Source organism: Ahaetulla prasina, chromosome 4 (assembly GCF_028640845.1).
Source record: "Ahaetulla prasina isolate Xishuangbanna chromosome 4, ASM2864084v1, whole genome shotgun sequence".
NCBI lineage: Eukaryota > Metazoa > Chordata > Lepidosauria > Squamata > Colubridae > Ahaetulla > Ahaetulla prasina.
The window spans coordinates 110,045,919-110,063,234 of record NC_080542.1 but is presented as its reverse complement, the minus strand read 5'-3'; the positions used below and the strand labels follow the sequence as shown (position 1 = coordinate 110,063,234).

The following is a 17,316-nucleotide window of genomic DNA, read 5'->3' as shown; positions in this document are numbered from 1 at the left end:
ATATTTAGTCTAAGCTAAAATCCTGTATTTAGACAATAAGAAAGCAAAGTTCACACATACATACAAGGATATATATACAGAGAGACTTAACTTCTGTTCTGTTTGGGTGAGTGAGGAAGCCTTCTTGCCTCATGTAAATGGAATGGCAACTAGGCACTTCTGAAATGAGAAGGCAATATTCAATTCAAATTCAAATTCAAATTCAATTCAATTCAAATCTTTATTGTCAGTGCACAACATACATACAATGAGATTGGTTGAGCTCCCTCAGTGAACCCTCCCCAACACAATACAACTTGCAGTGAAGATCCCTAACCCAATAAATCATATTAACAACCACCCAGTCCTATTGCACCAGTGTGAACATGTTACACGTTGTGCCCACCCTGCAAATCCATTGTACTACGTAGTTATGTTATTTTGCATTCAGGAGTCTGACAGCCCATGGATAAGAACTGTTCTTCAGGCTGTTTGTGTGGCTGTCTATGCTTCTATAGCTCCTTCCTGATGGTAGGAGGATAAAGAAGTGGTGCCCAGGGTGTGAGTCATCCCTGAGGATTTTCCTCACTCTTCTAAGGCAGCAAGCCCTAGCAATCTCATCTGGTAGTATCAGGGGACAGCCCACAATGTTTTGTGCTGTGCTCACCATCCTCTGTAATGTTTTTTTATCCACGGCTGTCAAACCAGCATGTCATACCGTCATGCAATAAGTGAGGACACTTTCTATTGTGGACTGGTAAAAAGAGGTCATTAGTTGTTGTTCACCCTGTTTTTACGCAAGACCCTAATGAAATAGAGTCTGGGAATTACTTGATTAAAACTGTGCACATGGCAAATATGAAAGTAATGTTGCCAGCCAGATTTGAACATTTTTTTTAATACCACTAAAGCTGGGTTCCATTTAGAATTTATATCCTAGTAAAGCTTCTGTGTCTTTAACCTTTAAATGGGTGAAATTATGGGGAAGAGGTACCTCAAATGAATTAATGCTACAGAATGCTGTGAATCATTACTCATAAGTGAAGAAAGTTTTTGCCATTTCAATGCCCCTCTCTGCTGATGTTCAGCACTATCACTGCACTGCCATAGTCATGTAAGACCCTCCCACAAATCACTGCAGAAACTTTGGGAGATTGCAGGGGATCAGCAGAACGTGGGAGACCAATGATCTGGATTTGCATTGTGTTTAGGTAAGGAAATATATCTGAAAGGATGACTCAATGGGTCATGGGTTGTCCAAATTCTAAAATTCAAATGATTTTGTTTTCTTAGCTTTCTAGTCATTTAGATATCCTGATACTAAATGTTCAACTGATAAAGCTTGGTTTTAAAGGATAATGTTTTGATGGAAAGAAAACGTATTTACTTGAAAGGTCTACAAATATTTTATTTTTCCAACAGAATTATTTTCAAGCATTTTTACTGACATGAGATATTAAAACCAACCAACTCATAATCAGCCACTCCATCAAACTTCAATGAAACATCAGACTTATGCATAAGTTTACACTTTACATTTTATTCTGATGTTCAGTCAAATGAAGTTCTTAAATACATTTAATATTCTGAGTATTTTTGCATTGGTTAATGTTAGGTTAAAACTTGATAAATACAGTTTTGAACTTTTGTTCAAACGTCAGGCATTTTTTTCATTTGTCTGCTCTAATATAAGTGGCGATAAAGAAAGATTATGTCTACCTTGCCAAGGTTTTTTCCACACCCTCTTGTTTCTTGGAGCTTTTTATTTCTGTTGTTTGGCAATTTAAATGTGAAATAGATAATTGGTAATGGAAGGATATTCATATCAGTTGTTCATGTACTATCTTTATTGTCAGTGCACAACATACATACAATGAGATTGGTTGAGCTCCCTCAGTGAACCCTCCCCAACACAATACAACTTGCAGTGAAGATCCCTAACCCAATAAATCATATTAACAACCACCCAGTCCTATTGCACACCAGTGTGAACATGTTACATGTTGTGCCCACCCTGCAAATCCATTGTACTACGTAGTTATGTTATTTTGCATTCAGGAGTCTGACAGCCCATGGATAAGAACTGTTCTTCAGGCTGTTTGTGTGGCTGTCTATGCTTCTATAGCTCCTTCCTGATGGTAGGAGGATAAAGAAGTGGTGCCCAGGGTGTGAGTCATCCCTGAGGATTTTCCTCACTCTTCTAAGGCAGCAAGCCCTAGCAATCTCATCTGGTAGTATCAGGGGACAGCCCACAATGTTTTGTGCTGTGCTCACCATCCTCTGTAATGTTTTTTTATCCACGGCTGTCAAACCAGCATGTCATACCGTCATGCAATAAGTGAGGACACTTTCTATTGTGGACTGGTAAAAAGAGGTCATTAGTTGTTGTTCACCCTGTTTTTACGCAAGACCCTAATGAAATAGAGTCTGGGAATTACTTGATTAAAACTGTGCACATGGCAAATATGAAAGTAATGTTGCCAGCCAGATTTGAACATTTTTTTAATACCACTAAAGCTGGGTTCCATTTAGAATTTATATCCTAGTAAAGCTTCTGTGTCTTTAACCTTTAAATGGGTGAAATTATGGGGAAGAGGTACCTCAAATGAATTAATGCTACAGAATGCTGTGAATCATTACTCATAAGTGAAGAAAGTTTTTGCCATTTCAATGCCCCTCTCTGCTGATGTTCAGCACTATCACTGCACTGCCATAGTCATGTAAGACCCTCCCACAAATCACTGCAGAAACTTTGGGAGATTGCAGGGGATCAGCAGAACGTGGGAGACCAATGATCTGGATTTGCATTGTGTTTAGGTAAGGAAATATATCTGAAAGGATGACTCAATGGGTCATGGGTTGTCCAAATTCTAAAATTCAAATGATTTTGTTTTCTTAGCTTTCTAGTCATTTAGATATCCTGATACTAAATGTTCAACTGATGAAGCTTGGTTTTAAAGGATAATGTTTTGATGGAAAGAAAACGTATTTACTTGAAAGGTCTACAAATATTTTATTTTTCCAACAGAATTATTTTCAAGCATTTTTACTGACATGAGATATTAAAACCAACCAACTCATATAATCAGCCACTCCATCAAACTTCAATGAAACATCAGACTTATGCATAAGTTTACACTTTACATTTTATTCTGATGTTCAGTCAAATGAAGTTCTTAAATACATTTAATATTCTGAGTATTTTTGCATTGGTTAATGTTAGGTTAAAACTTGATAAATACAGTTTTGAACTTTTGTTCAAACGTCAGGCATTTTTTTCATTTGTCTGCTCTAATATAAGTGGCGATAAAGAAAGATTATGTCTACCTTGCCAAGGTTTTTTCCACACCCTCTTGTTTCTTGGAGCTTTTTATTTCTGTTGTTTGGCAATTTAAATGTGAAATAGATAATTGGTAATGGAAGGATATTCATATCAGTTGTTCATGTACTAGCTTGATTGTTCATGTATAGTACTAACATTAAATCCATTTTATTCTTTACAAAAAAAAAGAACCCACCAGAAATGATTCAAGCAGTAGCTTCCCACCAAAATGTGAGAGAAGTTATAGTAAAATTAATACAATTATCGTATCTTTATTATTTATTTATTTAGGCCATTTATATAGTTTCCCTATTTAATATATAATGATGGTATTGGGAACTTATTCTGGAGCCAGATACCTTCCTATTATTTAATTTCACCAGATCCCCAAATATTCCAAAAAAAAATTGGAATATAAGATTTATTTTTCAATAGACCAATAGTTTACTCAGAGGTTTAGTTTAGTTTAGTTTATTTAGATTTTTATACCACCCTTCTCCCGAAGGACTCAGGGCGGTGTACAGCCAGATTAAAACAATAATATACAAAATTAAAATAATAATTAAAATACATATTCAAAGATGGCCGAAAATTAAAACCGTCAAATTGACCTATACTAAAATATCCCAATCTAAAATTATTAAAAAACCAGAAATTTGAAAATTTAAAATCAAGCCAGTCCCGCTTGGATAAACAGATATGTTTTCAATTCACGGCGAAAGGTCCGATGGTCAGGTAATTGGCGTAAACCGGGGGGAAGTTCGTTCCAGAGGGTGGGTGCTCCAACAGAGAAGGCCCTTCCCCTGGGGGCCGCCAGCCGACATTGTTTGGTGGACGGCACCCTGAGAAGACCCTCTCTGCGTGAGTGTACGGGTTGGTGGGAGGCATAAGGTAACAGCAGGCGGTCCCGTAAGTACCCGGGCCCTAAGCCATGGAGCTCTTTAAAGGTGGCAACCAACACCTTGAAGCACACCCGAAAGACCACAGGTAGCCAGTGCAGACTGTGCAGGCGCAGTGTTACCCAGGAGCAATGTGTGACTCCCTCAATCACCCGCACAGCTGCATTCTGGACTAACTGGAGCCTCCGAGTGCACTTCAGGGATAGCCCCATATAGAGAGCATTGCAATAATCCAGACGAGAAGTGACGAGAGCATGAGTGACTGTGCATAAGGCATCCCGGTCAAGAAAGGGGCGCAACTGGCGCACCAGGCGAACCTGGTAAAAGGCTCTCCTGAAGACGGCCGCCAACTGATCTTCAAACGGCAGCCATCCATCCAGGAGAACGCCCTTTCTGTTGGGGCCAATGACTCGCCCCCAACAGTCAGCCGCGGTTGCAGCTGACTGTACCGGGGTGCTGGCATCCACAGCCACTCCATCTTGGATGGATTGAGCCTGAGTCTGTTTCTCCCCATCCAGACCTGTACAGCTTCCAGGCACCGGGACAGCACTTTGACAGCTTCGTTGGGGTGGCCCGGGGTGGAAAAGTACAGCTGAGTGTCGTCAGCGTACAGTTGGTAACTCACCCCAAAGCCACTGATGACCTCGCACAACGGCTTCATGTAGATGTTGAACAGGAGAGGCGAGAGAATCGACCCCTGAGGCACCCCACAAGTAAGGCGCCTCGTGGTCGATCTCTGCCCTCCTGTCAACACCGTCTGTGACTGGTCAGAAAGATAGGAGGAGAACCACCGATAAACGGTGCCTCCCACTCTCAAACTCTCCAACTGGTGCAGCAGGATACCATGGTCGATGGTATCAAAAACCGCTGAGAGATCTAAAAGGACCAGGGCAGAGGAACAACCCTTATCCCTGGCCCTCCAGAGGTCATCCACCAACACGACCAAAGCTGTCTCCATGCTATATCCGGACCGGTAACCGGACTGGAACGGGTCTAGATAGACAGCTTCATCCAGGTACTGGGGAAGCTGCCATGCCACCACACTCTTTACAACCTTCACCACAAAGCGAAGCTTGGAGACTGGACGATAATTAACCAAAATAGCTGGGTCCAGGGAAGGCTTCTTGAGGAGGGGTCTCACCACCGCCTCTTTCAAGGTGGCGGGAAAGACCCCCTCCAACAAAGAAGCATTTATAATTCCCCGGAGCCAGCCTCGAGTGGCCAGCACCAGCCAGGAGGGGCACGGGTCCAGTAAACATGTAGTGGCATGCAACCTCCCCAGTAACCTATCCACGTCCTCGAGAGCCACAGAATCAAACTCATCCCAAACAACATCAACAAGACGCGTCTCAGTCATCTCACCCGGATCATCGCAATTTTGTCCAGACTATCCCGGAGCTGAGCGATTTTATCGTATAGATAACCACTAAACTCCTCGGCACATCCCTGCAAGGGGTCATCCCGCCCCCCTTGATGTAGGAGGGAGCGGGTCACCCGAAACAGGGCGGCCGGGCGGTTATCTGCCAACGCAATGAGGGTGGAAACGTAGGAACGCTTCGCCACCCTCAGTGCCACTAGGTAGGTTTTCGAGAAAGACCTAACTAGTCTTTCTCGAGGTGCAGTTTGTCTCCCTAGATTTCTCCAAACTATTGGCATGACTTTTAATTATTTGTTTATTATACTTTTATCTTATAAATCTTTATTTATTTGTTCCTTTCTCCTCATATTTTCCTGACAACAACCACCCTGTGAGATGGGTTGGGCTGAAAATGCCCAAAGTTATCTAGTTGGTTTTAATGCATAAGGCAGGACTAGAACTCACAATCTCCTGATTTGTTGGTCAGCAGTTTCAACATATATTTTGTGCACAGTACTTGCAGCTTTTCTGAAGGATATTAATTTTATTTTTGAGTTTCAATTCTATAGCAAACTGTTCTCATGTATTATTCTAGAATTTTAATTTTAACATTCTAGCAAGCAAAATGTAATTTGCTATACTATCACATTTTTTCTTAGACTATCTTTGAAGAATTAGAAAACAACAATAAAGGACCAAAAGTAATTTATTCAGTGTGGTGTGCAGTCCTTTTCCAAAACGCAATCCTCAATTTCACTGCTCACTGACTAGTGATACGTATCAAGGAGTTAGGAGGAAAAGAAAATGAGATTTTACATTGAATTCACTAAGTGAGTGTAGCCAATGATAACAGTAAGAGCATCTATCCGTTTCCTTATTCCTCATATCTTTATTTTTTTTTTACTATAAACTATACCTGTTACATTAGACTTGCGATACTTAAAAGATTTTTTTAAAGTCAGTTAAAAATACTAACAGTGCTTGGCAGAATACTGTAAACGCAACCTGTCCTCCCATCAACAACAGCAATTCTTTTTCTATCCCTGTAACATTTAAACAAACTTACCTTTATTGTGGTAGCTTTTGGGATTGTATTTCCCACCTCAAAACTTCAAACTAACAGTATTAACAGTACAGTAAATACTACTAAAAGAATGGAACATGCAACTTCATATCAACATTAGCAGCATAACATAGAATGTTTGTTCTAGTTGCGATTTCATATTACTCAAGAATTTGCAATTTTGGATATAGTCCAAGATTAGTTGCATTATAAAATATGTAAGCAAGGTAATGGAAAGAAGTGTTAAAGCACTAAAGTGCCTTTCCCACCTCTGTTTGTCAAGTCAGATCCTGATTCCATATCCTGGTATGCAATCCCTATTTTTACCAAAAGGGTGTTAAGAATCACAGTATGCCCAAGGAAGAAGGAAAGGGAGAATAATCATACTGAGATTAAAAAAACCCCTATGGAATAATTTTTACTATGTATCAAGAGTATACAGAAGCTCTAATCACTGCTTCTGCTTTAAATCCATTTATTTCTTGAATGGAAATGACCATGTGTTAAATCTCTGTAGTGTGAAAGCTTTGTAAGGCACTAAGAACATATAATATGTAGAGTCCTTGATCATATCTACATATCTTTATCAATGTTTTTGGTATAAAAATGTATCTAAAAGCACAGGGTCAGTAAGCACACTTCCATTCTTTTATCCTTTTCAAAATCTTCTTTTTGAAAGCATAGTCTCTATAGGTGGTGCTTAACTTACAACCATTCATTTAGTAATAATTTGAAGTTATGAAAGAATTGAAAAAAGTGAGCTACGACCAGTCGTTACACTTATTACCATTGCAGAGTTTCTGTGATCATGTGATTCAAAATGACCAATGGGATGTATTTTCAACAGTTGTAGCATTCCAGGGTGTCACCTCCATTTGTGTTTTGCCCATCCAGCTTTCGAGACCAAAGTCAATGGGGGAAGCCAAATTCACTTAATAACAGGGTCAATAAAGGTCATAAAGCAGAGCACTTAACAACAATCTCACTTAGTGACAGATGTTCTGAGTCCTGTGGTGATCATAGGTTGAGAACTACCTGCATGGGCAGTAAGCAATCTAATTATCGATGATGGAACCTGTAGTCCAAATATATCAATTTTTAATATTGCAATTGACATGTTACCAGCTTCATGCTATCCACCACTTTGCATTTAACATAGCCATATGATTAAACACTGCACTCTTGTCTGAAAAGAATACATTCCTGTTTTGATTTTTTTCCCAAAGGATCTAAAGCCGTATGATTCTAAAAGTGCTGTTGGTTAATTTATGACTATAAGAATGGGTCAAGCTCTAATCAAATTTTAGAAACATTTCCAAAGTGATTATTCAATCAAATGACTATCATGGTTAATTAGGAGCCATAAACATTGCTCTGAAGTTCATCAAAGTAATGACTTAACCAGAAAAAAATACTGCCAATTAAATTCCCTGCTGCTTTCATTTCTAGCTTATCTAATAAAAAGGCCAACAAATGAAATTTAACATTGCAGTTTTAAATTGTGCTAAATGTTTGACTAATACCTAGCAATAATTTAACTAGTAAACTGGCACTGGTAGATAATGATTAAAAACTGTACCACTGTGTATATTTTGAAAGTTGATGGCCTTTTTGAAAGAAAGAGGGAAGAATAAAAATAGCAGATTTGATAATAATGCTTGAAACAAAGCAGATGGGTCAGAACTGTTGCCGTTAGTACTATAGAATAGCTCAGTGTTTTTCAACTTTATCAACTTTTAAGATATGTGGACTGCAACTCCCAGAATTCCTCAGCCAGCATGCAGGTAAGGTGGAGAGACACCGAGCTATAGCAAGTGTAAATTATTATCATATTCCTCTACGTATGATGAAAAACACTTCCTAGAACTGAAAAAGTTGATGCTAGCATTAACTGAGTATTCATAGTATGCTGTTTCCGAACTTCATATAGATGAAAGGGCAACAAAGCAAACTATAAACAGAAGCAGCATTCAGTATATAACAAGACTCACAAGTAATATTCATGCATAAAATAGTGTTTTTCTTTAAAACAAAACCAATCACAGGACTTCAAAGTAAGCCTGCCAGTATCATTATCAAGGCAGTTTCCATAAAGGACTGTTCTTTGGGACACTAGGAAGAGAGTAGCCACAGGCCCAATGAAGAGAAAAGATGGACAAACAGAAATAATCCCAACCCTGATTGACTCATGCAATTGAACCATCAATCTCTTTGTTTCAATCCAGCTATGTTGGAACATTATTAAATCAATGGGCAGAGACACAGTGAGCAATTTGCATTCTCAGAAGTGGAAGGGGGACTTTGTTACATAAAGTAACAAAGTAAATTCAAATATATACAACTACAACATTTGCAGTATAAATCCTTCTCTTCAATCAGTGTTCCTCAACCTCAAGCAACTTTAGAATGTGTGGACTTCAACTGCAGGCTGAGGAATTCTAGAAGTTGAACGCCAATATTTTAAAATAGTTGCAACCTCCCAGTATTACAAAGCATCTGTACAAAACACTGCCTTCCAGTATTGCACAGCCTTTGTCAGCCAGTTTTATAAGGTCTGGGTGAAATTTTTATTTTATTTATTATTTATTTATAATTTAATTTCTATACCTTGATGAACGTATCTTTTCTTTTATGTACACTGAGAGCATATGCACCAAGACAAATTCCTTGTGTGTCCAATCACACTTGGCCAATAAAATTCTATTCTATTCTATTCTATTCTATTCTATTCTATTCTATACCGCCCTTCTCCCGAAGGACTCAGGGTGGTTTACATCCATATTAAAATACAAATATAAATAGCAATTTTAAAAACAGATTAAAACCAAATATTTAATGGCCAAATCAACTAAAACGGTCAAAGACTGATATAAAACCCGTTTAAAATTACAATAAAATATTTCTTAAGCTAGTCCCGCACGATGAAATAGTAGAGTCTTCAGTTCACATTTGAAGGCCCGGAGGTCGGGGAGTTGGTGTAACCCCGGAGGCAGCTCGTTCTATACGGCCGGTGCTGCCACAGAGAAGGCCCTCCCCCTGGGGGCCACCAACCAACATTGTTTGGTCAACGGCACTCTGAGGAGGCCCACTCTGTGGGGGTGCACAGGTCATTGGGAGGCTATCAGTGGCAGAAGGCGGTCTCGTAGATAACCCGGTCCTAAGCCATGGAGCGCTTTAAAGGTGGTAACCAACACCTTGAATTGCACCCGGAAGGCTACTGGCAACCAGTGCAGGCCGCGCAGGATAGATGTTATATGGGAGCAACGCAGTGCTCCCTCTATCACCCGCGCAGCCGCATTCTGGTAATACTTATCCCCAAAAATGATTTTTGTCCATATCTACAATGTGCTCTCTTTTTTCCTTAATGATGTCTGCCCAGAACATTTGTACAGTGTGGACTCACTGTAGCAGGAATCATCTCCAAGTATAAGTATCATTTCCAAGTATAGAGAACTAGAGCACCGGAGAATGCTGGGTTTAGCATATAAAATCATCCGTTGTAATGTCCTTCCTGTCAATGACTTTTTTAGTTTCAATAACAATATCACAAGAGCTACCAACAGATTTAAACTCAATGTCAACCGCTCCAGTTTAGATTGCAGAAAACACGATTTCTGTAACAGAATTGTATATACTTGGAATGCATTACCTGACTCTGTGGTTTCTTCTCATAACCCCAAAGGCTTTACTCAAAAACTGTCCATGGTTGACCTCACCACTTTCCTAAGAGGACTCTAAGGGGCATGCATAAGAGCACAAACGTGCCTACCGTTCCTGTCCTACTGTTTCTTCCCCTATGTATATATATGTTTTTAGTACCTCGTTTCTCCTCATATATACGTTCATATATTATATAACCCTTTATGCAACGCTTGTATATATATATTGTTATATTGTTATGACAAATAAATAAATAAATAAAATAAAATAAAGAATAAGGTGCAAATGTATAGATATTGAAATCTACTTACCTTCCTTACTGGTCCAGAAGTGCACGTGCCGCGCTCTCCGCTCATGGTGCACATTCTCAAAACCTTCTGCGCGTGACCAGAAGGTTAAAAACACATTATTTCCTGGTTAAAACCAGGAAGTAATGACACTCGGGTGGATGGGCAGAGCTTTGCTTCGCCATCGCTACCAGATCACCGAACTACTGGTCACGATCGCTACTGGATTGCACGATTCGGTCCAATCCGAGAGCATTTCACCCGCTTAAGAGACAGTCAATAGGGAACAAGGTAGACTGCCAGAGGAATATAAGAAGTCTCCAACCTTAAGCTATATTCTTTCAAAAAATCAAGCGAGCTGCTAGTTCTCTTCTCTGTATCAAACACAGAACTTCAGTTCTTTGCTCCTTCTTTGCAAGCAAGCTAATATCTCCTGGAGATTTGGTTACAGGGTTGCTGAAAGTAACAATGACCCTAATGATATTCTTAGCTTGGCAACTATGTTGTGCTGCTTAGCTTAAAACATAAATTGTTACATTAGATGCCCCACATCAAAGAAAACTACATACAGTACACAGGTTCCATTAAGTTGACCCACAGCAATCCTCTCAAGCCACATATCCTGAGAAGACAACAAACAATCTTACATTTACAGAACATATATAAAACGAGATGCAGCAGATCAGTTCCAATAGATGCATAGCTGAAGAAAAGAAATCGCCTGATTGAAAGATGTAATAAGTAACTGATGCTAATATTTATTGTCAAGGTTTCAGACTATACTAAATTGTCTCTCCAATTAATGGCATTAGAATTGCTTCCATTGTTGTAATGCAAACAAGGGGTTTTCCAGGTTTTATTTACTGACAGGGTTAATATACCACTCAAATATGTCAAGAACAGCATGATGACAGCATGTTCTTTATCCTCAGAATTGGATCAGATAAGTGCCACAACAATTTCAACACAGCTTTTTCTCTGACCAGTTTTATGAAAATGGTTCTAATCTGTAATATTAAAATAAAGCTTTACCTTATCTGGTATACCACTTGAGCTATGCTGAAAAACAATATGATTTAGATCAGTGGCTATCTTGATAGAAGCAGTTTTTAAAGAAGGGATATCCATATGATGTATTTATAATCTATAAAGTTAATTGACTCTTGTTAAATCTGTTTCCTGGAAAAGTAGTTTGGCAGCTGTTGTAGAAATCCTGTTGTCTCCTCTATTGTTTTACAGTGTGCTTGCTTTGTCCATTTGTAATAAAACTAAAGATTTCTGCCTAGTATTGAGCTTCATAGATCTAAGGATGTGGCGCATTCTTTAGGAACTTGGTCAAAAAAAAATATCTAAATTTAAAAAAAAAAACTATGGAAAAAATAAAATTACATTGCAAAACTTGCAACATGATTTTCTCCTTAGCCATCATTGACACTTAAATGAGTGTTCTAGCCAAAATTTCTGTCAAGTAATCTCCCTATTTCATTCATGGGATTTTACTGGAGCAAATTTAAATATAATTAAATTCACTCCTTCCCCTTTAAAAATTTTATCAATGTAAAATATTTGTAAGCTCTTTTTTCCTGTATTTGAACAGGGCCATATTAAAGCAGGATGCAAAAGAAAAGAAAAATAAATGGTCTTTGTAAAATAACATTAAAAATTAAAATTCAGCATAACGGAAACATCACATTATGGCAGATACAAAATACAAAATCCAGGCATCTGGGTGGGGGGAGATTTAGGCCCAACCTCTCATCTGGCAACAACCTTTAAATTCTAATCTAATTTGTCCACAGCCATTCCAAAAGAAACCAAAACACACACAAATAAAAGCTATAGTTTTCCTCCCTGAAATACACCAGATTGCTTTCTACAGCAAACTGCTGGTTTATTCTGGCATTGTCATGACATCCGGTTTTCAGAAAACACATCAGGCAACAACCAGCCTCCTTTAACAAATGGTTACTTGTTACAGAGGGTTGCAGAATCAAAAGGAAATGTGTGTTTGTAATGCAAAAAAAGCTGCAATCTACTGAGTTCCTATTTTTATGTATTTATTTCAGTCCTATGGCATTAGTTTTAAGTGATGTGTAGACTAGCTTTTTATAAAGAAGTGCACATAAATGAGTGGACACTCATTCACTCCCTTTTGTGATCTTTGGCTGAAAATATACACCAACATCTGTGCTTTAGCCTCTTCCTCCACCCTGTCCTCTGTCTATAAAAATTTAAGTTCTGCAAACACTGCTGGGCTATAGTGACATATTTGAATGGAATTCAGACCAACCAGTTCCTGTTTATGTTTCTGATTGGCTCATGTAGCCTTTTCATTCACTATACATTAGAAACATGCCAAGGCCACATAAATGGTGTCAAGTTACACACTGAGGAGGCCAACACACATTAATCATTGTTTCAAGTCAATGGGCAGGAATAGCAGCTGATGGAACACTACACCCTTCAGCTTTGTATAAATGGACATTCCAGTGTATTTCTCCCATCACTCTCCCCCGCCTCTTTCCCCCTTCAGCATCCATTTTATGAATGAAACTCCAGGCTCCATTCATATAAAAGCTTTGCTTACTTGGTACAGCCTCTAGGGATCAGTCAGACTTGGGTAAGGCTGATGCGATTGGTTTAAGACAAACTTCAGCCTTCCATTACTGATTGAAAATTCAGCTGATGTCCATTTGACCTGCATTAATGCATAAAGAGTAAATCCAGACTGTATTCTCAATTCTCAAATCAAATCATTAGCCAATGCCACTTACTGTAACTGTAGATTCAGAGGATATTTTATCTATTCCTTTGGGGAGGAGAGAGAAGAAATAAAATCAAGAACAAGACAATCTTTTGGAGCTATTGCTACTGTGATGTGATGCGTGAGATTATAATTATATAAAAATAGTTTTGACAACACTCATTTCAGTTTTTATATACAGATGGGGGAATGGTTAAGATTGGAGGATATATAGCTAGAAAATATTATTTCAAAGGCAGGAAAATAATACATTCTTATGATATAGTACTCAATCCAGACTGCATTCACTGGATATATACTAACTCAAAGCAAAAACCTGTCCTTTAAATCAGTGGTCCCCAACCTTTTGGGCACCAGGGATCGATTCTGTGGAGAGGTTTTTCCGTGACCAGAGTGCGGGGTTTTGTGTGCTGCCTGCATCCCAGGGATAGGGCTTCCCTTGTTTGTGTGGCCCAGTTTCTTGCATGTCACAGCCCAGTATCGGTCCACAGACTGGGGGTTGGGGACCCCTGCTTTACATTATGTGCCCTTATACATTGTGCTGATCTAAATCAAGCTTCCTAATGTAAGAAAAAAACTATATCATCAACACAGAAAGCTATGGAAGCCCTATGGACTCCACATATTTCCCTATATTACTTCCCCTTGGTATTCTAGGATCAAATGGCCTGCCAGTTTGAAACTTTATAGGATCCTAGAAACAACTCTTCTCTGGAACTTGTTTCTAAGTATTTTATATTGGTTTAATCAAATACCAGATGTCCAAGACACTATATCTATTTTTGTCTTTCCTTCATTCAAAAATATTTATAGATCTGTTTTCGTCCTCTGAGGGTTTTCTTTTCCTTTGTTAAAAAGAAAAAAAATATCCAGTTTTTTTTTAAAAAACTCTTCCCAATAATGTGACTTATAGCTCTTCCTGATGTCAATCTGATGTCAATTTTTTTTCAAGAAAAAATAACTCATGGGATGCTAGGACCAAACATATAACAGTACTTCTATGCAAGGGAACTATCACTGTTGTACAAGAATGGACAGCCTAAAATTCTAGGCTCCTCTTTGATGTGAACTCGACAAATTGCCAAATCATAATCATAATTATTAAAAAGATGGAGACTAGATTCTGTAACAGTATTTAAACCACCGTCTTCTAGGACCAATGTGACTTATACCAGTAAGATTTTTCAGATAATGATCTCCTAGTCCTAAGGCTTTCAAAAGAAAGAACTGTGATATGGCAGTGTAAGTTTGACAAACTCACAGGTAGAAAAGGGTAGATCAACCAACTATAGTCACGAACTACTATATTGTACCTTCTATAAGGTAAATACCCATCTTGTTATGTACAATTGTTATCTGATCAGTTCGATGTAGTTTCTTTGAATGTAGCTTAAGTTTTGTAATACTGACTGCAAAATTAGGCAGACTGACCACTGATAATCCCCCTGCAATTTTTAGATATTATCTTGTTTTTTTTATTTTTAATGCTTCTTATTTCTAATGTTAATCTGTGATCATAATAAAAATTAAAAATTACTACTACTTATGAGGAACTTTTTCTTTTAAAAACTAGTGTTTTAAATGAGTTATTTTCAGCTAAAGAACATGCAAGCTGCTAAATTACAAACAATAAGAACAGAAATTTTATGGGAATTTAGGGAGAGAACTATCATTTAATTCTGAAATTAATTTTTAAGAAAATGAAAAATAAATGATGTTAAAGTTTACCCTGGGCTAACCCATGCCCCAAATTTTAATAATATAAAAACAATTTTCTGTTAGGTATCTATTACAGAAGTTAACTGAAAAAGAGGCTCAAAGTGGGGGTTTCCTAAAAATGGGTAGAGTGGGAAAGAAAAAAGGAACAGTTCCAAATAATTTCTAAAGGAGGTGTGGTTACACAAAAAGTTTAGTGAGCATGAGAACATCAAAAAGGACATTAAAACAATCAAATAAAGGAGGAGCAGATCAAATAACAAAGAGATCAAATTGTCTGTGAAATGAATTAAATGAGAACTCAGAGCAAGCTGGGGTTAACAAAAGATGTTAAAAATAACAGAGGGCTTTCCTAAGTTAGGTCAAAGTAAAAAAAAAAAAAAGAATACTAACATCTACTTATGACAAAAACTAACAAAAAATACTTGATAAATAGAAAAGACCCATTCAACTCTAATTTTGGCCTACTCATTTCTAAAAACAATATGACTGAAGTAGCTGTATTCCAGCTTGACTTTGAGCTGATCATAGTATACTCAAAACTTAAATTAATTCAGACCCAAATCTTGCATCCTAGACAAAGATGATGTCCGGGATGTAGCCAAACATGAATCCATCATCTAACACTTTGGAAGAATAGGTGAAGAGCCCGATAAAGTAATAGGGAGCAACTGTCATTATATCTTAAGAAAAAGATATAGTTTTTAGAAAACTAAAACTAATCAATCTGTCATTGATGCCAGGGGAAAAAATTTTAGGAGATCATAATGATTGACCATAAAAGTAAAACAGAACTTATTAGAAATCATATTGTCAAAACAGCTGTTTTCAGGTTAAATTTACTGGTGTGTGTTGTTTTTTTTAATACTTTAGTAGATTGTGAGGTTGCTTTTCTCACAGGCGTTAGGGTCAGTTTGTTAGCTGAACCTGATAGAGGAGAGTTTGTGAATGAAAATAGTGTGTAAGTTGCCTTAGTTTTTATATTTTGTTTGTGCTTGTATTTATGTTGTTTTATTTTTCTGTGTTATGAATACCAAATTATTTGCTTAAGATGAATGGCCAAATACATTTCAAAAATACACAACACAACGTTCTCTCAATAAATTAAATTTTAAATCATCCAAATGAGTTCCACTCTAACCCCAACATCATCATCATCATCATCATCATCATCATCATCATCATCATCATCATCATCATTATTATTATTATTATTATTATTATTATTATTATTATTATTATTTAGATTTTTATACTGCCCTTCTCCCGAAGGACTCAGGGCAGTGTACAGCCAGATTAAAACAGTACAATATACAAATTAAAACCACAGTTAAAATAACCTATTCTATAAATGGCCAAAAATTAAAACTGTCAAATTTGACCCATAAATAAAATACCCGTTAAAATTATTAAAATTCAAAAAATTTAAAAAATTTAAAAAATTTAAAAAATTAAGCCAGTCCCGCTTGGATAAACAGGTACGTTTTCAATTCACAGCGAAAGGTCCGGAGGTCAGGTAATTGACGCAAACCAGGGGGAAGTTCGTTCCAGAGGGTAGGTGCTCCAACAGAGAAGGCCCTTCCCCTGGGGGCTGCCAGCCGACATTGCTTGGCGGACGGCACCCTAAGAAGACCTTCTGTGTGAGCGTACGGGTCGATGGGAGGCATAAGGTAACAGCAGGCGGTCCCGTAAGTACCCGGGCCCTAAGCCATGGAGCGCTTTAAAGGTGGTAACCAACACCTTGAAGCACACCCGAAAAACCACAGGTAGCCAGTGCAGACTGCGCAGGAGCGGTGTTACCCAGGAGCAAGGTGTGGCTCCCTCAATCACCCGCGCAGCTGCATTCTGGACTAACTGAAGCCTCTGAGTGCACTTCAGGGGTAGCCCCATGTAGAGAGCATTGCAATAATCCAGACAAGAAGTGACAAGAGCGTGAGTGATGGTGCGTAAGGCATCCCGGTCAAGGAAGGGGCGCAACTGGCGAACTAGGCGAACCTGGTAAAAAGCTCTCCTGGAGACGGCCGCCAACTGGTCTTCAAATGACAGCCATCCATCCAGGAGAACGCCCAAGTTGCGCACCCTTTCTGTGGGGGCCAATGACTTGCCCCCAACAGTCAGCCGTGGTTGCAGCTGACTGTACCGGGGTGCTGGCATCCACAGCCACTCCGTCTTGGATGGATTGAGCCTGAGTCTGTTTCTCCCCATCCAGACCCGTACAGCTTCCAGGCACCGGGACAGCACTTCGACAGCTTCGTTGGGGTGGCCCGGG

At 38.5% G+C, this 17,316-nt stretch overlaps 1 protein-coding gene across 3 annotated transcripts in view; it reads right to left on the bottom strand.

Moving 5' to 3' along the window:
• Positions 1-17,316, bottom strand: part of ETV1 (ETS variant transcription factor 1) — a 111,566-nt gene that overhangs the window by 15,722 nt on the left and 78,528 nt on the right. For 2 of the 3 annotated variants that reach the window (XM_058183102.1, XM_058183103.1), the window contains one exon: positions 93-159. In XM_058183102.1, the coding sequence (XP_058039085.1) occupies positions 93-159 (67 nt within the window). Of the gene's footprint in view, positions 1-92; positions 160-6,623; positions 6,805-17,316 lie in introns of those variants that run through there. The other variant, XM_058183104.1, reaches the window with a different exon arrangement.